The sequence below is a fragment of the Salvelinus alpinus genome, chromosome 5 (genome assembly GCF_045679555.1).
Source record: "Salvelinus alpinus chromosome 5, SLU_Salpinus.1, whole genome shotgun sequence".
Classification (NCBI taxonomy): Eukaryota; Metazoa; Chordata; class Actinopteri; order Salmoniformes; family Salmonidae; genus Salvelinus; species Salvelinus alpinus.
The window spans coordinates 54411590-54436651 of NC_092090.1; the positions used below are offsets into that span (position 1 = coordinate 54411590).

At 43.5% G+C, this 25062-nt stretch overlaps 1 protein-coding gene across 6 annotated transcripts in view; it reads left to right on the forward strand.

Annotated features, from left to right (window-relative positions):
* The first annotated feature begins 2036 nt into the window (after positions 1-2036).
* Positions 2037-25062, forward strand: part of cntrl (centriolin) — a 105567-nt gene continuing 82541 nt past the window's right edge. For all 6 annotated transcript variants that reach the window (XR_011675100.1, XM_071402350.1, XM_071402348.1 and 3 more), the window contains exons 1-5: positions 2037-2155; positions 8971-9236; positions 9327-9457; positions 20566-20696; positions 20858-20999. Coding sequence is in view for 5 of the 6 variants with exons in the window: in XM_071402350.1 (XP_071258451.1) it covers positions 8978-9236; positions 9327-9457; positions 20566-20696; positions 20858-20999 (663 nt within the window). In the remaining variant the exon portion in view is untranslated. The remainder of the gene's footprint in view (positions 2156-8970; positions 9237-9326; positions 9458-20565; positions 20697-20857; positions 21000-25062) is intronic.

A 25062-nucleotide genomic window follows, 5' to 3' on the forward strand; every position in this document is an offset into this window, starting at 1 on the left:
TTTGCCCCCGGTGATGCGTTGTGCAGACCTCACTACCCTCTGGAGAGCCTTATGGTTGTGGGCGGAGCAGTTGCCATACCAGGCGGTGATACAGCCTGACAGGATGCTCTCGATTGTGCATCTGTAAAAGATTGTGAGTGTTTTTGGTGACAAGCCAAATTTCTTCAACCTGCTGAGGTTGAAGAGGCGCTGCCATGTTTCCATGAAACAAAGAACGTTACAATCTCTGATGTCTCTCTGGAAGGCAACCCTTGCTCGGATTTCGTCTACCTTGTTGTCAAGAGACTGGACATTGGCGAGTAGTATACTTGGGAGTCCGTCTACGGAGCCTGACCAGAAGACCGCTCCGTCTGCCCCTTCTGCGGCGCCGTTGTTTTGGGTCGCCGGCTGGGATCCGATCCATTGCCCTGGGTAGTGGACCAAAAAGAGGATCCGCCTCGTGAAAGTCGTATTCCTTGTCGTAATGTTGGTAAGTTGACGTTGCTCTTATATCCAAAAGTTCCTCCCGGCTGTATGTAATAAAACTTCAGATTTCCTGGGGTAACAATGTAAGAAATAATACATAAAAAGACAAAATACTGCATAGTTTCCTAGGAACGTGAAACGAGGTGGTCATCTCTGTCGGCGCCGGAAGTACAATCTTCGTCCCCATGTGCAGTTGCAAACCGTAGTCTGGCTTTTTTATGGCGGTTTTGGAGCAGTGGCTTCTTCCTTGCTGAGCGGCATTTCAGGTTGTGTCGATATAGGACTCGTTTTACTGTGGATATAGATACTTTGTACCTGTTTCCTCCAGCATCTTCACAGGGTCCTTTGCTGTTGTTCTGGGATTGATTTGCACTTTTCGCACCAAAGTACGTTCATCTCTCGGAGACAGAACGCGTCTCCTTCCTTAGCGGTATGACGGCTGCGTGGTCCCATGGTGTTTATACTTGCGTACTATTGTTTGTACAGATGAACGTGGTACCTTCAGGCGTTTGGAAATTGCTCCCAAGGATGAACCAGACTTGTGGAGGTCTACAATTTTTTTCCAGATTTCTTTACATTTTCCCATGATGTCAAGCAAAGAGGCACTGTGTTTGAAGGTAGGCCTTGAAATACATCCACAGGTACACCTCCAATTGACTCAAATTATGTCAATTAGCCTATCAGAAGCTTCTAAAGCCATGACATCATTTTCTGGAATATTCCAAGCTGTTTAAAGGCACAGTCAACTTAGTGTATGTAAACTTCTGACCCACTGGAATTGTGATACAATGAATTATAAGTGAAATAATCTGTCTGTAAACAATTGTTGGAAAAATTACTTGTGTCATGCACAAAGTAGATGTCCTAACTGACTTGCCAAAACTATAGTTTGTTAACAAGTTGAAAAACTAGTTTTAATGACTCCAACCTAAGTGTCTGTAAACTTCCGACTTCAACTGTATATGTCTATTCCTCATGAAGCCAGATTGGGTCTCTTCTATAATTGAGTCCAATACTGCCTTCATTCTTCTTGCTAATATAGAGGCTAATATTTTGTAGTCATTATTGAGCAGACAGATTGGACGGTAATTATCGAGTAGAAGTAAGTATTTCTTGGGCTTAGGTATTAATGTAATCAGACCTTGAGTCAAACTGGGAGGGAGAGCATTATTTGCTTTCAGAAAAGACCTCCAACAGAAATGGGGCTAACTGTTGAGAAAAAGTTTTGTAAAACTCAGCAGATATACCATCAGTCCCAGGAAACGTATTATTTTTAAGGTGTTCAGTAGAATAAATTATCTCTTCAACTATAATAGGGTCATCACACTGTTCCCTCTCAGCCTCCCAATTGATTTCACACACCCCAAAATATATTTAAATAGTGGAGTAGGGTGGTGTTATTTTGTATTTTTTTGTGAGTGTATTGTTAGATGGTAGGGTATTTGTTTATTTATTTTTTCAAGCAAAGTATAAGGAAGTTGTACTCCAGTCTAGTAGGTGGCGGTAATGGAACATTTATTGGATGCCAAACGCCGTTAGACCTCATCGAAGAAGTAGTAGTATTTGGTCAAGTTGTAAAGTGCTTTGTATCGCTTTGGTTACTATGGAGGCAGTTGGTTAGCTGGCTACGGTAATGTTAGCCGTTAAATTCACACACACAAGACCGAGGATCACAAACAGTCACAAAAATGTGAGTTGATAGCTAGGGACTATAGCTAAGGTTCTGTCTGCATTTTTGCCAACATTTAGTTATTGACGTAACCTTGTTCTGTTCAATGTTCTCTACCTAACGTTTTATAGCTACAGTACCGTTATAGCTAGGAACGTTAACTAGTTACTAAATAACGTTACCCCAATTAATGTTAAGTTCAAAAGAATACTAACGTTAGCGTGGAACCCCGTATTATCGGTATATTCAACAGCGTTTAAGAAATATATTACCTTCAACAGTGTTATCTTGTGATCAAGCCATCAATGTTTTGTGATTATTGGTGTCATAAAAATGTTAACGTTAGCTAACGGGTCAGCAATTAGCATGTTTGACATTTCAGTGGAAATACTAACGTTATCCACATAAAAAATGAGAAGCCAACCCCGTATCCGAAGTGTTTACTAGATAGTTGGCTAGCCTTCTGGTAAAAAAAATGTTTTTACTCGCATGTCAACTTTTCATTGCGTAGCCCGTTGCGCCCTCCTGTGGACTCTTAAAAAATGTTTCTTCATCAACATATTCAGTGTTGTAACCAAATAATGTGTCATAATTTGTTTTATAGATTAATCTTATGTTTTGAGAAAGTAAAGTTTAATACTAAAATATACATTTGTTTAAATGAATAGAACTTTAATTTCAGTCATATGCATTGACATAAACAACTTAAACACTGTTGGAGTTTGTTGCAAAGATGCACTTGGAAAGTAAAGGAAGAAATGCACCAGATGGGTTGAATAAATGTATACACTGCTCAAAAAAATAAAGGGAACACTAAAATAACTTTTTTCTTTACATAGTTGAATGTGCTGACAACAAAATCACACAAAAATTATCAATGGAAATCAAATTTATCAACCCATGGAGGTCTGGATTTGGAGTCACACTCAAAATTAAAGTGGAAAACCACACTACAGGCTGATCCAACTTTGATGTAATGTCCTTAAAACAAGTCAAAATGAGGCTCAGTAGTGTGTGTGGCCTCCACGTGCCTGTATGACCTCCCTACAACGCCTGGGCATGCTCCTGATGAGGTGGCGGATGGTCTCCTGAGGGATCTCCTCCCAGACCTGGACTAAAGCATCCGCCAACTCCTGGACAGTCTGTGGTGCAACGTGGCATTGGTGGATGGAGCGAGACATGATGTCCCAGATGTGCTCAATTGAATTCAGGTCTGGGGAATGGGCGGGCCAGTCCATAGCATCAATGCCTTCCTCTTGCAGGAACTGCTGACACACTCCAGCCACATGAGGTCTAGCATTGTCTTGCATTAGGAGGAACCCAGGGCCAACCGCACCAGCATATGGTCTCACAAGGGGTCGGAGGATCTCATCTCGGTACCTAATGGCAGTCAGGCTACCTCTGGCGAGCACATGGAGGGCTGTGCGGCCCCCCAAAGAAATGCCACCCCACACCATGACTGACCCACTGCCAAACCGGTCATGCTGGAGGATGTTGCAGGCAGCAGAACGTTCTCCACGGCGTCTCCAGACTCTGTCACATGTGCTCATGTGCTCAGTGTGAACCTGCTTTCATCTGTGAAGAGCACAGGGCGCCAGTGGCAAATTTGCCAATCTTGGTGTTCTCTGGCAAATGCCAAAAGTCCTGCACGGTGTTGGGCTGTAAGCACAACCCCCACCTGTGGACGTCGGGCCCTCATACCACCCTCATGGAGTCTGTTTCTGACCGTTTGAGCAGACACATGCACATTTGTGGCCTGCTGGAGGTCATTTTGCATGGCTCTGGCAGTGCTCCTCCTTGCACAAAGGCGGAGGTAGCGGTCCTGCTGCTTGGTTGTTGCCCTCCTACGGCCTCCTCCACGTCTCCTGATGTACTGGCCTGTCTCCTGGTAGCGCCTCCATGCTCTGGATACTACGCTGACAGACACAGCAAACCTTCTTGCCACAGCTCGCATTGATGTGCCATCCTGGATGAGCTGCACTACCTGAGCCACTTGTGTGGGTTGTAGACTCCGTCTCATGCTGCCACTAGAGTGAAAGCACCGCCAGCATTCAAAAGTGACCAAAACATCAGCCAGGAAGCATAGGAACTGAGAAGTGGTCTGTGGTCACCACCTGCAGAACCACTCCTTTATTGGGGGTGTCTTGCTAATTGCCTATAATTTCCACCTGTTGTCTATTCCATTTGCACAACAGCATGTGAAATTTATTGTCAATCAGTGTTGCTTCCTAAATGGACAGTTTGATTTCACAGAAGTGTGATTGACTTGGAGTTACATTGTGTTGTTTAAGTGTTCCCTTTTATTTTTTTGAGCAGTGTATTATATTTTAGACATGTCATTTTTTTTTTTACAAATAAATAATTTCATATGAAAACAAACAAAACAAAGAAAACAAAGAATTAAATCTCAACCTCCACCCCTATATTGTCACAAAAATCCAGCTCCACCGCTAACTATAGATCTCACTCTACACACCTGCAGTGGAACCAGTGCTGGCAGAAGTCTCGGGCCTACACTCTTACGGGGAGCTTGCAGGTGGATCACGCTCCCCGCAGTGAGCACAGCGAGTGGTGTCTTCTTTTATTTGGAAACAAAACACATCAAATTGATTAACATGGTTTTGCAAAATGTAGAAGTACTACAGCAACAATAGTAATTGATACAAATGAGAGAGAGAAAGTTGGTAGGCCGGTTTGGTGGTGACAGACAGGGGGGGTGATGTGGTGGTGGTGGTGGACGAAACCGCTGACGATGGCTTGGAGGAGCTGGTGTTTGTAATGGTGGGGTTAAGGGGCCGATGATGGTGTGGCCGGGAGAATAGGCACGTGGCCTTCTTCTGTAGCTGGGGGGTCCTACAGGTGTTGCACACTGGGAGGCACTGACGGTGGTGATGCAGCTGTCAGGAGTGGTTCCAGCGGGAGGTCCAGCGGAGGCGATGGCGTCAATGGTCTCATCCATGGCAGCCCTCTCCTGTGCCCTCTGTGTTCTGATGGCTGCCCGACGCGCTCTTTCTCCTCCGCCCTCTCCTTCTCACCCCTCTCCTGCCACTGGCGCGTGTATTCTTCCCCGGTGAGGCATGTGACGACCACAGGGAGTCTTCTGTATTGGTCTAGCCGATACTTCAGGACAGTAAGGATGTGCCTCAGGTCCTTTGCTATCAGCCCCCCCTCTATTAGGGGGTGTTCTTCTAGAGCTAGGGCTGGAGCAAGGACTGGGACTGGAGCAGGGGCTGAGGGTCCTCCTGTGGTCGCTGGGGAGGAGGTGCTGATAGACGGTACAGTGCTACTGGTTCCAGGAGAGGCGGTAGTGGGACCCGGTAGGGACCGAGACGCCATTAAACGGGACACTTCAATGGCTGAAGGGTCAAAAGGGAAAAGGCCATACTTCTTAAACCCTTCCACCACGTAGCGCATGTCCTTGCAGTGCTGGTACGGGTAGCGGAATACTCTGGCAAATTCAGATTTGTTTACAATGTAGGAGTGGTCAATATGGCTGAGGTCTCCAGCTACCTTGGAGTGTGTTGGAAGACAAAGAGGTATAACCCCTTCCCTTAGTGCTGCTGCGAGCACCTCCGGGTCCATGTGGCTCGTGTCCATTTTTTTAAATGTATTTTAACTTTTATTGAACTAGGCAAGTCAGTTAAGAACAAATTCTTATTTTCAATGACTGCCTAGGAACAGTGGGTTAACTGCCTTTTTCAGAGGCAGAACAACAGATTTTTACCTTGTCAGCTCAGGGATTCGATCTTGCAACCTTTCGGTTACAAGTCCAACGCTCTAACCACTAGGCTACCTAAACCACTTCCTGAACAGGTCCCTGTCAATGTAGCCACTGTTTGACCGTCCATACAAGGCTTGGGGGGGGGGCCTTCCAGTGTGTAGTGGCAACCGAGGAAACACTTCGGGTAGATGATAAATGGGGGGGACATCCTCCCCAGCTGTGTTGAAGCAGGCCAGCACTGATGTGCTCCTTGGTCCCCGGAGCCTGCTAGTACATGTGTTTTGCGCCCCGGGGAGCCAGCACTTTGTGCCTGCTCTGGTCGCTACGAAACCCAGACTCATCGCAGTTATAGATTTGTTCTAGGTTTCTCCCTCAATCCACTCTCTTCCAAGTGCTTCTCATAAGAAATAAAGAAGGTGTCTATCGTCAGACGTGTGGCACACTCAGCTCTCCCCCTAACTAGGTTGTCCGGCCTCCTCAAGCTCAGGTTCTTGTGCCTCTTCCTGAACATTTCCCACCACCTTTTCCCCAGCGGTGGGATTGTTTCCCCTGGGTGCCGAAACCTAGAATAGAATAGAATATAAAATTGTCCATCCAGGATGAAAATGTTTGTTTTGGCATCACCATACACATCCACATTTACATCACACACATTGAGAACAGTCAGTCCAGCATTCTACATACAATAACACATAGAACACCAAATACTTGCGCAGTAGATACATGGCTGGCGCAGTAGATACTGTACTGCACCAGATAATGTTCATCCTCTGGTGCAAGCGATGTGGGTGGTCCACTGCGACAACCATGGGTTACCCGGCCGGCCGCTCAGCCAATCTGCCACGGTCTGCCGAGGTACATCATGCACCTTGGTAGGTAAGAAAATAAAACTGTTACTAGCAGATAAAATTCACATACACGTGGTAATCTCCTAAAAACAAAAGATGCCTAACCTTGGCAGCCTGGCGGCTAGCCATCCCTGCCCCGCAGTCCTCCATGGCATGGAAAATGTCCATCTCACTCCACTGCTTTCTCTTGACTTTCTCCATGCTGTGGTGGTAAATACATGTCGCTAAATAACTTGGCACACAATACACGTTTTAGAAAGATAACTTAATCTGAATATGTATAAACATTTACATTTCAGAGCTAAGGCATTGAAAGGTGATGATGATCACAATAACTGAAAGTGTACCGACGTTTTTTGTTTGATATCTGTAATGAAAATTAGTGTCCCAATTAGTTTAATATTGATGCATACATTGTAACATTTGACTAAATACTGCCTCTATGTACTGTAGCTGTTGTAAGATTAAACATAGCCTACAGTGATAGGTGTCAAAAAGTTCATGGTTCAAATAGAATTTTTGCAGATTGTGCAAAACGCCCCCATCAGAGGACTCCAATTTTGATACGGTAAAAGCTTGACAACATTTTGTTGTTTTCATATGTATTATCTAACGCTTACAATTTATTTCCTTTTTGCTTACTTAGCAGTTATATCAACATTTAGCAACCAAGCTAGCAACATTAGCAAATCCGTTAACTATATTTGAGGTAAAAAGTTGGATATTAAATGTTGTTTGGTCTGTCGCGTAGTCAAAGTTTATGTTATATCGTAAAATAACTCACTTTTGTACATCGTGCTGGTCCGTACAATTGACCTTATTTTAGCGCCCAAAAAACGTAATACTTCCAGATCGATTGTAAAGCACAATTTCTCTCTTTTCCAACAAAGTCAATGACGAGACCTTCATGATGCCCATCTCTGCATGATTCAAGAAGGCAATGAGCTCTGTCGGGTCTTTTTAAAAATGGGGGGGAAGCGAAACCTATTGCGTGATAGTGAGTAGAGATGTCGTGTGGGGAAACGTATTTTTTCACTCACTGTCCAACTTATCACCTTATCGCCTCTAAAATGTAAATAAAACACGATAAATAGTTTATATAATGTGTCATTACATACATATTTGAAGGTCTGTGTCAAATTTGAATCAGGTTTAGGGAGGTGTTAAAGTGATCTTGAAGTAAACAGCGGCTTTTGAGAGTCATGATAGCTTGCAGTGATGACGCAAAAAATTACTAGGTATCCCACCTTACCCTCTCCATTTCTTGTTTTTAAAAGGTGAGAGAAGTGCTACACTTGGTGGAGAGAGGCTGTAAGACAGAATTAGTTGCTTTATGCGTGCTGTACGTTATGCACAGCGTCGGAGGGATCAGTTTTTTCACATTTTCTCCAATATTATAGACCCATTACCATGTCAATCAATGTTTGAATAGAAACGTAGTTCACACCCCAGATTTTCATGTCAACACAGTCGCTACAGTCCCATTAGTTTTCTTTGCAGCCTCGTTTGAATGTCGCGGTTGCGCACATTTGTACGGAATGGGGTTAGCGTACGTTACAACGTGTATGTATACATGTTACTTTTTTGAAAACCCTCAACCTAACTTAACTTACATAAATTGCAATAAAAATCAGTGGTCAGCTAGCTAGAAGGGTGTCTTTAGTCGCAAAACTTACCGTTATTTTCCAGTCCATTTAAATGTTGAGCTCGAGGTGATTTAGTCCTCCAACCGCTAGAAAGTATCCGAAGTTAGGGGGTGGCCGATGTTGGGGGGAAATTAGCTAGCTAACGTTAGATAAAAATTGCTGACACCATTCAAATCAATGAGGGTTTGGAACTTTAAAGCTAATTTATCTCAATCATCTTTTTGATAGAGCCTTACTAGCTAATGTTATCGTCCCAAGTGCTTGATATTGTTAATGTTTGTTGCTAGCGTTAGTTGGTTTGACTTGTGTTAACGCACTGATACTGTGAATAAAACAAATTTGTAAAGTTAGGGTATGTTACGTTAATCAGCTAGCTAACTAAGTAGCAAGCTAGCTAACTAACGACAAAGTTATTTATATCTTGACTTCTTCTAGCCAGATTCATTGGTTTTTGTTTGCTGGAAATCCCTGATATGACTCTGCTATCTATGGTAGAACTTAAGACTAGCTTCATTCAACAGTCACTAGGTAACTTAGCTAGATAAAATAGCTAGCTAATTAATTTTGCTAGCAGCTACCTAATGTTAGCTTCATAAATTGATCAAATCCCCCACTTCACAGCTTCACAATGAAAAAGGGGGTTACCCAGAGGATCTCACCCAGGAGAGGAGCCAAAGTAAGCTTAAGGATACAGAGTCTGGGCTCACCACTGTTGGACCCTTACAGCCTTACTCCATATCCCACCCGTTTACCTCTCCACCGGACAACCCACTCCAAGATGGACAGTAATCACCAGTTAGACATTACTGATGCGAATGAAGATTGTCTACTCGCAGAGACTGTGACCATTGAAGGTAGAGAAGGACGAGTCTGGTCAAAACATTCAGGTACTAGCTAGCTACAACAATTCCTTTAATGTGTTGCTTTCACCTTTGACCTGTTTGGATGAAACACTCTTTTTCGTCATTTCGGGATAGATGAAGAGAGTATCCAGGGAATCAGATATATCACAGAGGACCTGATCTCGAGGCTGACCAAGCAGGACAATTTAGCCTTTGTACGGTCCCTAAACCTGGCCGTAATAAAGAGTGGTGACAAGAAATTCAAGGTAAGAATTATGTGATGAAGCTGAAATATCCTTTTCCATCAGTCGGATTTAACAATCACCAAAACAGCACCATGTAGGAGACCCACGGTAAAGGCGCACAGAGACAACAAAGCTTGTTTTCAAAATCATCAAAGATATATTATTTTAACCCAAAACCTTTTAATAAAGACCTTTATAGTCAAATATAATGGGGAAGGGAATGAGAGAGCTACTTTAGATTTTGGAAGGGATTCTGATCATTGAGCATTGAGTGATTAACTGAGGTAAGACTTCAGTGCAGGACAGGGGTTGAGGTGTTCAGAGTATCGGTGTGCCGATCTTGTCATAATTGTATCTGTTTTATCACACTTGATACTCGTAATTGGATTTACTCGTGATCGGAAAACCCAGAAGTGCGCTTTAAATGCCAGTAAAGCCTATTCCTCAAGTGTGCATTACTATACTACCACTTAGAGCGCATCTCACAGCGCATCGTTATGTTCCTTCACACACATTGTTCAAAGGTAAATTATCCCGATAGATGAAAATGTACATGATTTACTTACTTAGTCCTATTCAAACGAACATTTTCTCTCCCGACACTTATGCCACAACATTTGTACAATTAAAATAAACAATCGACATTTGTCATTTTATCTTCGAATGATCTGCCGCTTGATAAACATACCTGGGCGAGAAAAATAATAGCAACCAAGCATGGGCTTGGATCGTGACATAACGTCGTCAGCAATGGAATAATTATACGGACAGGCTAAGTAGACAGAAAAAAACAACCATATGGCTTCAGCAAAGTCGGCAGGATATTATTAGATTGAACAACAATGACTAGCTACGGATTCTGATTCATACACAATGTTTGGAGAAGGGAGACTTGTGCCATGAGACGAGTGACCGTGTGACTGAAACAGAGCTTGTTCTAATCCAATCATTGCAGCAAGCTCAACCGATACCCCACCCGTTTCTTTACAGACAGAAGAACTAGCCAATAGTTGTTTAGAGCACATAGCGCTTCACACTGAGTGAAAGAGCGATGCGTGCTGGCAGCTGAAAGCACATTTTTTAGATCACAGATAATTACAAAAAATACTTGTCATAATCGTATTTGGAAAATTCTTTGTCTGAAGGTATTGTGACGTGGAAAATACATTGGATTTGAAAAAAGTCATCCACATCAACTGTTGTTTTTAGGGAAAAATTTTAACCACAGGTTTCAAATCAAATGTTATTTGTAATATGCGCTGAATACAACAATCTTATTGTGAAATGCTTATTTACAAGCCCTCAACCAACAATGCAGTTAAGAAAATATTTACTAAATAACCTAAAGTTAATTTTTTTTAAATAAAATAACAATAACGAGGCTATATATATGGGGGTACCGGTACCGAGTCAATATATTGGGGTACATGTTAGTCGAGGTAATATGTACATGTAGGTAGGGGTAAAGTGACTATGCATAGATAATAAACTGCAAGTAGCAGCAGCGTTAAAAAGAAAGGGGGGGACAATGGAAATAGTTCGGATAGCCATTTGATTAGCTGTTCAGCAGTCTTATGGCTTGGGGGAGGAAGCTGTTAAGGAATGTTAAGACTTGGCGATCTGGTACCACTTGCCGTGCGATAGCAGAGAGAATAGTCTAGGGTGGCTGGAGTCTTTGGCAATTTTTAGGGCCTTCCTCTGACACAGCCTGGTATAGAGGTCCTGGATGGCTGGAAGCTTGGCCCCAGTGATGTACCGGGCCGTACGCACTACCCTCTGTAGCGCCTTGCGGTCTGATGCAGAGCATTTGCCATACCAGGCAGTGATGCTCTCGATGGTGCAGCTGTAGAACTTTTTGAGAATCTGAGGACTCATGCCCAATCTTTTCAGGCTCCTGAGGGGGAATAGGTGTTGTCGTGCCCTCTTCACGACTGCCTTGGTTGTGTTTTGACCATGATAGTTTGTTGTTGATGTGGACACCAAGGAACTTGAAGCTCTCGACCTGCTCCACCACAGCTCCATCGACGAGAATGGCGGCGTGCTCGGCTCTCCTTTTCCTGTAGTCTACGATCATCTCCTTTGTCTTGATCCCGTTGAGGGAGAGGTTGTTGTCCTTTTACCACACTGCCAGGTCTATGACCTCCCTATAGGCTGTCTCATCGTTGTCGGTGATCAAGCACCGACCGTTGTCGTCTGCAAACTTTTGTCACCAATTGGCAACAGATTGTAATGCGAATATTCAAAAATCTGCATAAAGAAAATATGCAAATTTTCTCACCAGTGGTATGTTTCCGCCAAACTGACTTGTTGCAGATAAAAATCAGTGTGTGATAACTTAAACGAAAAAGTACATTTCGTGTGCACTTTCATGTACTGAATTATAATCTAAAGTTCAATGTGGTTCCATTGCATTTTCAACTCTACCGATAGTTTTGTCACAATAACGGTTGGGTTAAATAGCAAATCTGCCTACTCTGGTTGGCACGTGCGCTCTAGCCAGAAGATACAGTGTGGCAAGGCTGTCTACATAATGAGATTATTACTTTCACCACCCTGTGAAGTTCATCATAAATTATTTAATCTGTAGCCTAATAAACTGCATGGTTTCATGATTCGTAGTGGAAGGACCACACACCAGATCATCGCGTGACTCCAAGTTTACTTTCGATATGATGGTTTTTATATCAATATTTGCGCACAGCCTAGCGGTTAAGAGCTTTAGCCCAGTAACCAAAAGCTTGTTGGTTCGAATCCCCGAGATGACTAGGTGAAAAGTCTGTCGATGTGCCATTCAGCAATGCACTTAACCCTAATTGCTCCCGTAAGTCACTCTTGATAAGAGCGTCTGCTAAATGACTAAAATGTCAAATGTAATTGTCATAAAGGTGTTTCCAGCGCCATTTCTCGCATAATTAATTTTACCGACACAAAAAGATCCCACCATCGTGAATGAACAAATTATCTGTCGGCATTTATAAAATTGTACCGAAACTTCCTGTTTCCATCACAGCTGTCGTGATTATTATTATTTGTTTGTTATGACTTGCATAAAACGGATGGAAATGGATGGAAGCATGTTAGTGGTAACCAAATTTCAACATAGACAAACCTTGTGTAAAATATGTTGAATTTGTACCTTTTTAAAATGTCAGATCTTCAATGTTATATCCACTATTAGAAGAAAAAAAACAATAGGCTGGGCACAGCACCTACTGGAGAATTGATCTTCAGCTACCCTTTGGTATCCCAACCATGGTTATAACCAAGCCCTGCATAGCTATTGTCACTGACTATTACCAATGTGCCATCGTGAGAATGATTGAGATCTCCAATAAAAACTAAATAGATTTACTGTTGCTATCAGTCATTCCAAAGGGTAGGTTTACAGAGCAAATGAAATGTGACCATACTTTATCATTCATGTATCATCAATAATGCTATTTAAGCCTATATAGCAGTTGCAAAGTCATCAACATCTATTGTTTCAATTCAACACAGAATTCAACCTAAAAATAGACAATACAATAGGTCTAGGGTTTCAAGCTCTGGTTGATTTTAAATTGTATGATATGTAGTGATATTGAAATGTGCTTGGTTGTCAACGCAACCAAATACAGTATCAACATTTGAAGGAGATGTATCTTCTGCTTGGATAGTACCTTCTGTGCACGTCTCCAAAAAATCTAAGTTAAAGAATAGGACTAAACCAAACTATATTTAAATTTGATTGATTTAATCCTATTCTTTAATTTAGATTTTTGGTTGAGATGGAGATGTGAATCCAACACAGCAATTATTAATTTGTAGAAAAACTGTAATTAAAACCAGACTAAGTCAGTGGCAGAAGATGAATCCCCTTTAAATGTTGATATTTGGTAACTTTAGGCTATTTACTGTATTACAAAAGTAATCTTTAAAACAAATGTAACATTCAATCTTAAAATTAGTAACATCCATGGCCACATTGAGGTTACTGTAACTATACATTTTTTTCTTCTCTAATCATATAAAGCGTGCATGTTCAAGATTGCATGCATACTGTAGGTTGTTGCAGGTCTGTGGAGATCTTCACAATTGCTGTAATATTTTGCACAGAATCTTGAACAGTATTGGTCACTTGCACCATGTACAGTGCATTCGGAAATTATTCAAACCCCTTGACTTTCCACATTTTGTTACGTTACAGCCATATTCTAAAATTGGTTAAAATAGTTTTTTTCCTCAATCTACACACAATACCCCATAATGACAAGCAAAAACTGTTTTTTTACACTGTTGCAAAGTTATAAAAAAATAAGATAAAACTGAGCACATTTAGATAAGTATTAAGACCCTTTACTGTACTTTGTTGACGCACCTTTGGCAGCGATTACAGCCTTGAGTCTTCTTGGGTATGATGCTACAAGCTTGGCACACCTGTATTTGGGAAGTTTCACATTCTTCTCTGCAGATCCTCTCAAGCTCTATCAGGTTGGATGGGGAGCATCGCTGCACAACTATTTTCAGGTCTGCATAGATGTTCGATCGGGTTCAAGTCCGGGCTCTAGCTGTGCCACTCAAGGACATTCAAAGACATCCAAAGCCACTCTGTCACGTTCCTGACCTGTTTTCTGTTAGTTTTTGTATGTGTTAGTTGGTCAGGACGTGAGTTTGGGTGGGCAGTCTATGTTTTGTGTTTCTATGTTGGTTTAATGGGTACCTGATATGGTTCTCAATTAGAAGCAGGTGGTTTTCATCTCCTCTGATTGAGAATCATATTAAGGTAGGTGTTGTCACATTGTTTGTTTGTGGGTGGTTGTCTCCTGTCTTCCGTGTCTGTGTATGTTGCACCACACGGGACTGTTTCGGTTTGTTCGTTCGTTTGATGTAGTCTGTTCCTGTTCGTGAGTTCTTCGTGTCTTTATGTAAGTTCCATGTTCAGGTTTCGTCTACGTCGTTTTCTTATTTTGTAGTTTGTTGAAGTGTTTTCGGTTTTCGTCTGTACTTTAATAAACTTAATTATGTATTCACAACCCGCTGCATTTTGGTCCTCCGATCCTTCTCTCCTCTCCTCGTCCGAGGAGGAGGAAGAACTAGACAATCGTTACAGAATCACCCACCCACCTAGGACCAAGCGGCGTGGGAGAGCGCAACAAAGTAACCAGGACTCGTGGACATGGGAGGAAATATTGGACGGAAAAGGACCCTGGGCTCAACCAGGAGAATATCGCCGCCCCAAAGCTGAGCTGGAGGCAGCGAAAGCAGAGAGGCGGCGATATGAGGAGCTAGCGCGGAAGCAGGAAAAGGATCTGGGCTACACTACGTGGGAGGAGATCGACAGGTGGTCGATCGACCCAGGGCGAGTGCCGGAGCCCGCCTGGGATTCTCTGGCGCAGTGCGAGGAGGGATACCGGCGAATAGAGGCAGCACGACGACGCGGTAGGAAGCCTGTGAGTAAACCCCAAAAATTTCTTGGGGGGGGGGGCTTAAAGGGAGAGTGGCGAAGTCAGGTAGGAAACATGCGCCTACTCCCTGTACTTACCGTGGAGAGCGAGAGTACGGGCAGACACAGTGTTACGCAGTAGAGCGCACGGTGTCTCCTGTACGTGTGCATAGCCCGGTGCGGGTTATTCCACCTCCCCGCACTGGCAGGGCTAGATTGAGTATTGAGCCGGATGTCATGAAGCCGGCCCTACATATCTGGCCACCAGTGCGTCTCCTCGGGCCGGCTTACATGGCACCAGCCTTACGCATGGTGTCCCCGGTTCGCCTACATAGCCCGGTGCGGGTTATTCCACCTCCCCGCACTGGTCGGGCGACGGGGAGCATACAACCAGGTAAGTTTGGGCAGGCTCAGTGCTCAGTGCTCATTTCCGGCGCCACCTCCCCGCTCCAGGCCAGTACCACCAGTGCCTACACCACGCACCAGGCTTCCAGTGCGTCTCCAGAGCCCTGTTCCTCCTCCACGCACTCTCCCTATGGTGCGTGTCTCCAGTCCAGTACCACCAGTTCCTGCACCACGCACTAAGCCTCCTGTGCGTCTCCAGAGCCCTGTACGCACTGTTCCTTCTCCCCGCACTCGCCCTGAGGTGCGTGTCCTCAGCCCGGTACCTCCAGTTCCGGCACCACGCACCAGGCCTACAGTGCGCCTCAGTCGGCTAGAGTCTGTAGTCTGCCCAACGCCGTCTGAGCCATCCGTCTCTCCAGCGCCATCTGAGCCATCCGTCTCCCCAGCGCCATCTGAGCCATCCGTCTCCCCAGCGCCGTCTGAGCCATCCGTCTCCCCAGCGCCGTCTGAGCCATCCGTCTGCCCAGTGCCGTCTGAGCCATCCGTCTGCCCAGTGCCGTCTGAGCCATCCGTCTGTCCCGAGCCATTAGAGCCGCCCGTCTGTCCCGAGCCGTCAGAGCCGTTCGTCAGTCAGGAGCCGCTAGAGCCATTCGTCAGTCAGGATCTGCCAGAGCCGCCAACCAGACAGGATCTGCCAGAGCCGCCAACCAGACAGGATCTGCCAGAGCCGCCAACCAGACAGGATCTGCCAGAGCCGCCAACCAGACACTATCTGCCAGAGCCGCCAACCAGACAGGATCTGCCAGAGCCGCCAACCAGACAGGATCTGCCAGAGCCGCCAACCAGACACTATCTGCCAGAGCCGCCAACCAGACAGGATCTGCCAGAGCCGCCAGCGAGCCATGAGCAGCCAGAGCCGTCAGCGAGCCATGAGCAGCCAGAGCCGTCAGCGAGCCATGAGCAGCCAGAGCCGTCAGCGAGCCAGGATCTGCCAGAGCCGTCAGCGAGCCATGAGCAGCCAGAGCCGTCAGCGAGCCATGAGCAGCCAGAGCCGTCAGCGAGCCATGAGCGTCCAGAGCCGTCAGCCAGCCATGAGCGTCCAGAGCCGTCAGCCAGCCATGAGCGTCCAGAGCCGTCAGCCAGCCATGAGCGTCCAGAGCCGTCAGCCAGCCATGAGCGTCCAGAGCCGTCAGCCAGCCATGAGCGTCCAGAGCCGTCAGCCAGCCATGAGCGTCCAGAGCCGTCAGCCAGCCATGAGCTGCCCCTTAGCTTAGAGCTGCCATTTATCCAGAACTGCCCCTCAGTCCAGAGCTGTCTCTCTGTCCGGAGCTGCCCTTCAGTCCGGAGTTGCCCCTCTATCCTGAGCTACCTCTCTATCCTGAGCTACCTCTCTGTCCTGAGCTACCTTGTCCCGGAGCTGTCCTTTATCTTGGTGTTGCCCCTTAAATTAGGTGGGTGGAGTAAGAGGGTGGTCATTCTGAGGGGGAGACGTAAGCTGGGATTGACTATGGTGGGGTGGGGACCTCGCCCAGAGCCTGAGCCACCACCGTGGTTAGATGCCCACCCAGACCCTCCCCTAGACTTTGTGCTGGTGCGCCCGGAGTTCGCACCTTGAGGGGGGGGTTATGTCACGTTCCTGACCTGTTTTCTGTTAGTTTTTGTATGTGTTAGTTGGTCAGGACGTGAGTTTGGGTGGGCAGTCTATGTTTTGTGTTTCTATGTTGGTTTAATGGGTACCTGATATGGTTCTCAATTAGAAGCAGGTGGTTTTCATCTCCTCTGATTGAGAATCATATTAAGGTAGGTGTTGTCACACGGGACTGTTTCGGTTTGTTCGTTCGTTTGATGTAGTCTGTTCCTGTTCGTGAGTTCTTCGTGTCTTTATGTAAGTTCCATGTTCAGGTTTCGTCTACGTCGTTTTCCTATTTTGTAGTTTGTTGAAGTGTTTTCGGTTTTCGTCTGTACTTTAATAAACTTAATTATGTATTCACAACCCGCTGCATTTTGGTCCTCCGATCCTTCTCTCCTCTCCTCGTCCGAGGAGGAGGAAGAACTAGACAATCGTTACACACTCCTGCGTTGTCTTGGTTGTGTGCTTAGGGTTGTTGTCCTGTTGGAAGGTGAACCTTCTCCCCAGTCTGAGATCCTGAGCGCTCTGGAGCAGGTTTTCATCAAGGATCTCTCTGTACTTTGCTCCGTTCATCTTTCCCTCGATCCTGACTAGTCTTCCAGTCCCTGTCACTGAAAAATATCCCCACAGCATGATGCTGCCACCACTATACTTCACCGTAGGGATGGTGCCAGGTTTCCTCCAGACGTGATGCTTGGCATTCAGGCCAAAGAGTTCAATCTTGTTTTCATCAGACAAGATAATCTTGCTTCTCATGGTCTGAGAGTCTTTAGGTGCCTTTTGCCAAACTCCAAGTGGGCTATCATGTGCCTTTTACTGATAAGTGGCTTCCGCCTGGCCACTACCATAAAGGCCTGATTGGTGGAGTAACTGCAGAGATGGTTGTCGTTCTAAAAGGTTCTCCCATCTCCACAGAGGAACTCTGGAGCTCTTTCAGAGTGACCATCAGGTTCTTGGTCACCTCCTTGACCAAGGCCCTTCTCCCCCGATTGCTCAGTTTGGCCGGGCGGCCAGCACTAGGAAGACTCTTGGTTGTTCCAAACTTCTTCCATTTAAGAATAATGGAGGCCACTGTGTTCTTGGGGACCTTCAATGCTGCAGACATTTTTTGGTACCTTTCCCCAGATCTGTGTCTCAATGCAATCCTGTCTCTGAGCTCACTGCCAATCCCTTTGACATCATGTCTTGGTTTTTGCTCTGACATGCACTGTCAACTGTGGGACCTTATATAGACAGGTGTGTGCCATTCCAAATCATGTCCAATCACTTTAATTCACCACAGGCAGACTCCAGTCAAGTTGTAGAAACATCTCAAGGATGATCAATGGAAATGGGATGCACCTGAGCTCAATTTCGAGGCTCATAGCAAAGGGTCTGAATGCTTATGTAAATAAGCTATTTGGAAAAATGTCTAAAAACCTGTATTCACTTTGTCATTATGGGGTACTGTGTGTAGATTGATGAGGAAAAACATGTAGTTAATACATTTTAGAATAAGGCATAACAAAATGTGGAAAAAGTCAAGGGGTCTGAATACTTTCCGAATGCACTATACTTTAATGTGATCTCAACTGCGAACCAGGTCATTTGGTTCTGCTATTAGATGAAGCACAGTGATAACATGAATCTGTTGTATAAATAAACAAAATATCTGACATTGTATTCCTATTTGAACTTTGCTGTGTTTTTAAGTGGTTGAAAGCACAGTGATAGGCATTTCGGTGACAACTTTAATTTAAGATCCAATGCAGACAGTTTTATTTTATTTAACTTGGCAAGTCGGTTAAGAACACATTCTTATTTACAATGACGGCCTGCCCCGGCCAAACCCTAACCCGGATGACGCTGGGCCAATTGTGCGCCGCCCTATGGGACTCCCAATCATGGCCGGTTGTGATACAGCCTGGAATCAAACCATGGTCTGTAGTGATGCATCTAGCACTGAGATGCAGTGCCTTAGACTGCTGCGCCACTCGGGAGCAATAACAAATAATTTCTGGGTAACAATGAAGTACCTTACTGTGATTGTTATCATTTAAAATGGCCAAAAAGAAACAAATATCTTCTTAGCAAAGAGACATTTCTCAAGCAAGAATTTTGCTGAGACTGACTGGGGGTGGTCTAATTGGGGAGATGAAAACTAGCTGTTATTGACAGAGGTTTGTAACTGTCTTTATTATTGGTCTATTAACACATTTACTGATGTCACCAGGCAGGCCTAAACTCCACCACACCAAACAGGTGGACTTTTTAGGCCGGTCTTTTCAAACAGCTCTTACACTAAAAAGGCATTATCATCATTTTCTGAATTTCACAGCATTATTCCAATCTCATAGTGTGGGAATATGTATAAAACACAAGCAGGAAATTCACGTTTTTGACTGCACAGGGCCCTTAACCAAAAATCATGGTTTTTGCTTGTGCTTTTAGATGGTTGAAATCGTAGTGGTTACACATTGGAAATTCAACAACATTTTTGCTGTCTTTTTGAGTGGTTAAATATAGTTTAATCTCATTGATCAACGTCTCAACCAAATATTACCTAACTTCCACATTGAAATGATGTGGTGTTCCCAGTGGGATCAAATGTAGCCCATGAAACTTTCCTGAATTAAAACCCTGATCATCCACATACCATGCGAAAAAATGTGCTGCGTCAACCTCTTTTAATCACACTTAATGGATGATGTGATAAATGATCATAATTCTGAATTGATTTCGACATCCCAGAGAAGACAGTAGAAACGTCCATATGCTCAGCAAGTAAAGTATTGTAATGGCAAATACCTCTGCAAGCTCCTTGTAGTTGCCATTGTTTGCAGAACTTTCCCTCATCTGCCCTTGGCTCGTTGCAGGACGATCAACATGCCCCCTAAAAGCCAACTCTTACATGCCCAAAAATGAAGTATCACTGTTTCTTCTTCTTACCTTCTTGTTGTTGCACAATTTAACCAGACCTTCCTCCATTACATGATTGATACAGCTTTTTCCCAGAAGCTGGAATCTGATGTAGGCAATGAAATGGCTTCTTCAATTAAAAAAGGCACTATTTGTCGTTAGCGTTAGCTTGCCATTCTGGCGGAGAAAACTGCACTCTGGTAGCTAGCTACTTGCTACTAAAGTTTGCAGGGCAAATTGAAGAAAATGGCACTACATCAACACAAAAATAAAGATCTAAAACCAAGAAAACAATATTTAATCTACCTCCGCTGTCTCCTGTAGTTTGAAGAAACTAATTTGAATTAAATAATGTCCTGAAACTGCTGAACTATTTCAATCAACCCAACAATGTCACCAACTCACCAAGCTTCTAAATCACACATGTGTAGTACTAGGTTCATTCTCTGATCCTTTGATTTTTATGGACATGTCAGTTCATACTGCAAAAGCTTTGATGGGTTGGAGGACGTCCTCCGGAAGTTGTCATAATTACCATGTAGGTCTATGGAAGGACGTGAGGAGCACAAGCCTCCTAGTTTATTTTGGATTGAAGTCAATGTAGCCAGAGAAGGTTGGAAAATAGCTGTCCTCTGGCTACACCGTGGTGCGTCCCTAGTGGGTGCTGTTGAGATTATTGTAGACCATTGCAAAACATTGTGTTTTAATCAGGTATTTGGTGACGTGAATATATAAAAATATTTTTTTTTTTACTGAGTAGAATGTTCCTCTTCTGAGGAGCCTACACTGACATAGATACAGACGTAATACAGTGGCATATCTTCTGTGTTTCAGTTCATTGAGAATTTGGAGAAGTGCGAACACCTGCAGATCCTCAACGTCAGCTATAATGTCATTGAAAAAATTGAGAAGCTTGAAAAGCTGCACAACTTGCGGGAACTACATCTCTCTAACAACATAATCCAGTAAGAGCACAGCACACTTAAACAACACTCAATCAATTCCTTTTATTGATGTACTCTGCCATTTGGTTAACAGACTACGTGTATCAAACATTTATTACGATTGCTAATTGTAATTGTTTTTTGTAATAAAACATTTTAAGAAACGTTGTTTCTTTCTGCAGTAAAATTGAGGGCCTAGAGCACATGGCAAGACTTCAGCTTTTAAATCTTTCCAGCAATGACATTGAACATGTGCCTCTATGGCTGGCTAAGAAACTGAGATCACTCCAGACTTTAAACCTTCAACGTAACAAGATCTCTTCTGTGAGTATCTCTGTTTTTTCTCTGTCTTCTTCATCATGCACCACCTATGCACTTAATTTAGCCTGTTTCTATCTTTCCGATTGTAGCTAGTTTATGATGTATAATTTATTCAGGTCAGGGGTGTCATTTCAGCTAAACTTAAAGAATGGAAAAGTGACGGGGTGAGAGGATAAAAAACTATATTTGAAGATAATTTACTGCATTTCTACACAATTTAAAAACGAAATGCAATTTGGAGAACAGAAAGTATCACTTTGTTGCTGTAGCTTCATTCACCTCAGTCAATAGGGAACGTAACATTCTACAAACACATGTCATACAATAATTAGCTGCCTGCTACGCACTAGCTCAGAACCAGGATTAAAACTCTAGTTTAGTTTCATGTCAAGTCAAACAGCAGTTACCTAGTTAAAGCCATGTACTACAGCCATCTTTACATCTGCAATGTGTTGAGAAAAAGTTACGCTGTTTCCAGTAGCTGCGTCAATGCACTCTCCATAAAGCCAGCCAGCCATACAAACAGCCTTCCCTCCCTCTCCCAGGTGTCTGCAAGGTCCTAAAATAATCGGCTACATAAAAAAATCCCCATTAAAATTTGTCAGTTTAAGCTAGAGATATCTTTTTTGCATTGGATGCGTCTCAATCCACCGCATCTGCGTTGAGCGGTAACGGAGCTAGAGCGGTGTTTGTCAGACCATGAGTCATCCCGAAAATCTGTCTAATCACAAAATCGTCTGAACGGTTTGGCCTAAAAACTATTATGGCACCTTTATGGAAAGATGAGACTCACTCAGTCACTACAAATATACATGCATCCTTCCTAACTTAGTTGCCGGAGAGGAAGGAAGCAGCTCAAGGATTTCACCATTAAGCCAATGACGACTTTAAAACAGTTAAGAGTTTAATGGCTGTGATAGGAGAAAACGGAGGATGGATCAACAACATTTTAGGTACTCCACAATACTAACCTAATTGACAGAGTGATAAGAAGGAAGCCTGTACAGAATAACATATTCCAAAACATTCATTCTCTTTGCAACAAGGCACTAAAGTAATTCATGATAAAAAATAAACGTAATGGAGCAAAGCACAGGCAAAACCTGTTTTCAATCTGCTTTCCACCAGACACTGGGAGATTAATTCACCTTTCAGCAGGACAATATCCTGAAACACAAGGTCACGTTTACACTGGAGTTGCTTACCAAGAAGACAGTGAATGTTCCTGAGTGGCCTAGTTACAGTTTTGACTTAAATCTACTTGAAAATCTATGGCAAGACCTAAGAATGGTTGTTTAGCAATGATCAACAACCAATTTGACAGAGATTGAAGATTTTTTTAAATAATAATGGGTAAGTGTTGCACAATCCAGGTTTGGAAAGCTCTTGGAGACTTACCCAGAACGACTCAACGCTCTAATCGCTGCCAAAAGTGCTTCTACAAGGTATTGATTCAGGGGTGTGAATACTTACGTAAATTAGATACTTCTGTATTTACTTCAATAGCAAATATTTCTAAAGATGTTTTCACTGTCAATATGGGGTAAAATATTTCATCCATTTTAAATTGTCTGTCACAACAAAATGTGTAATAAGTCAAGGGGTATGAATACTTTCTGAAGGCACTGCGTTTGTGCGTACGTGCATGCATGCATGCATGCATGCATGCATGCATACATACATACATACATACAGTTGAAGTCGGAAGTTTACATACACTTATGTTGGAGTCATTAAAACTCGCTTTTCAACCACTCCACACATTTCTTGTTAACAAACTATAGTTTTGGCAAGTCTTTGTGCATGACAAGTAATTTTTCCAACAATTGTTTACAGATGGATTATTTCACTTATAATTCAGTGTATCACAATTCCAGTGGGTCAGAAGTTTACATACACTAAGTTGACTGCCTTTAAACAGCTTGGGAAATTCCAGAAAATGATGTCATGACTTTAGAAGCTTCTGATAGGCTAATTGACATAATTTGAGTCAATTGGAGGTGTATCTGTGGATGTATTTCAAGGCCTACCTTCAAACTCAGTGCCTCTTTGCTTGACATCATGGGAAAATCAAAAGAAATCAGCCAAGACCTCAGAAAAAGAATTGTAGACCTCCACAAGTCTGGTTCATCCTTGGGAGCAATTTCCAAACGCCTGAAGGTACCACGTTCATCTGTACAAACAATAGTACGCGAGTATAAACACCATGGGACCACGCAGCCGTCGTACCGCTCAGGAAGGAGACGCGTTCTGTCTCCTAGAGATGAACGTACTTTGGTGCGAAAAAGGCAAATCAATCCCAGAACAACAGCAAAGGACCTTGTGAATATGCTGGAGGAAATAGGTACAAAAGTATCTATATCCACAGTAAAACAAGTCCTATATCGACATAACCTGAAAGACCCCTCAGCACGGAAGAAGCCACTGCTCCAAAACCGCCATAAAAAAAGCCAGACTACGGTTTGCAACTGCACATGGGAACAAAGGTTGTACTTTTTGGAGAAATGTCCTCTGCTCTGAAGAAACAAAAATAGAACTGTTTGGCCATAATGACCATTGTTATGTTTGGAGGAAAAAGGGGGAGGCTTGCAAGCTGAAGAACACCATCTCAAACGTGATGCACAGGGGTGGCAGCATCATGTTGTGGGGGTGCTTTGCTGCAGGAGGGACTGGTGCACTTCACAAAATAGATGGTATCATGAGGAATGAAAATGATGTGACAACATTTTGAAGCAACATCTCAAGACATCAGTCAGGAAGTTAAAGCTTGGTCGCAAATGGGTCTTCCAAATGAACAATGACCCCAAGCATACTTCCAAAGTTGTGGCAAAATGGCTTAAGGACAACAAAGTCAATGTATTGAAGTGGCCATCACAAAGCCCTGACCTCAATCCCATAGAAAATGTGTGGGCAGAACTGAAAAAGCTTGTATGAGCAAGGAGGCCTACAAACCTGACTCAGTTACACCAGCTCTGTCAGGAGGAATGGGCCAAAATTCACCCAACTTATTGTGGGACTCTTGTGGAAGGCTACCCAAAACGTTTGACCCAGTTAAACAATTTAAAGGCAATGCTACCAAATACTAATTGAGTGTATGTAAACTTCTGACCCACTGGGAATGTGATGAAAGAAATACAAACTGAAATAAATCTTTCTCTACACTATTATTCTGACATTTCACATTCTTAAAATAAAGTGGTGATCCTAACTGACCTAAGACAGGTAGTTGTCACTAGGATTAAATGGCAGGAATTGTGAAAAACTGAGTGTACATGTATTTGGCTAAGGTGCATGTATACCTCCGATTTCAACTGTACATACACTGAGTTGACAAGACGTTAAGAACACCTGCTCTTTCCATGGCAAAGACTGATCAGGTGCAAACTACTATCCCGTATTGATGTCACTTGTTAAATCCACTTCAATAATTTTAGATGAAGGGGAGGAGACAGGTTAATGAAGCCTTAAGGCGATTGAGGCATGGATTGTGTGTCATTCAGAGGGTGAATGGGCAAGACAAATCATTGAAGTGCCTTTGAGCTGGGTATGGTAGTAGGTGCCAGGTGCACCTGTTGGTATCAAGAACTTCAATGATGCTGGGTTTTTCATGCTCAACAGTTTCCCGTGTATCAAGAATGGTCCACCACCCAAAGGACATCCAGCCAACTTGACACAACTGTGGGACGCATTGGAGTCAACATGAACCAGCATCCCTGTGGAGCGCTTTCGACACCTTTGTAGAGTCCATGCCTTGATGATTTGAGGGTGTTCTGAGGGCAAAAGGGGTGGGGTGCAACTCAATGTTAGGAAGGTGTTCCTAATGTTTGTTATACTCAGTGTATATTTCTACACTGAGATTGGAATAATACTGTGAATTGTGAAAATTATGATAATGCCCTTTTTTATTTGTAAGTGCTGAGCGATTAGTGCTTTTTGAGGTCGGTTCGGTTTCAGTCATAAAAAAAGAATCAAGATTTCACTTTCGATACATTTTTTAAAACATTAAATTCACTCTGCATTATGTGGGTTGAAGGCTGTAACAACACAGAATATTTTTAAAAATAAA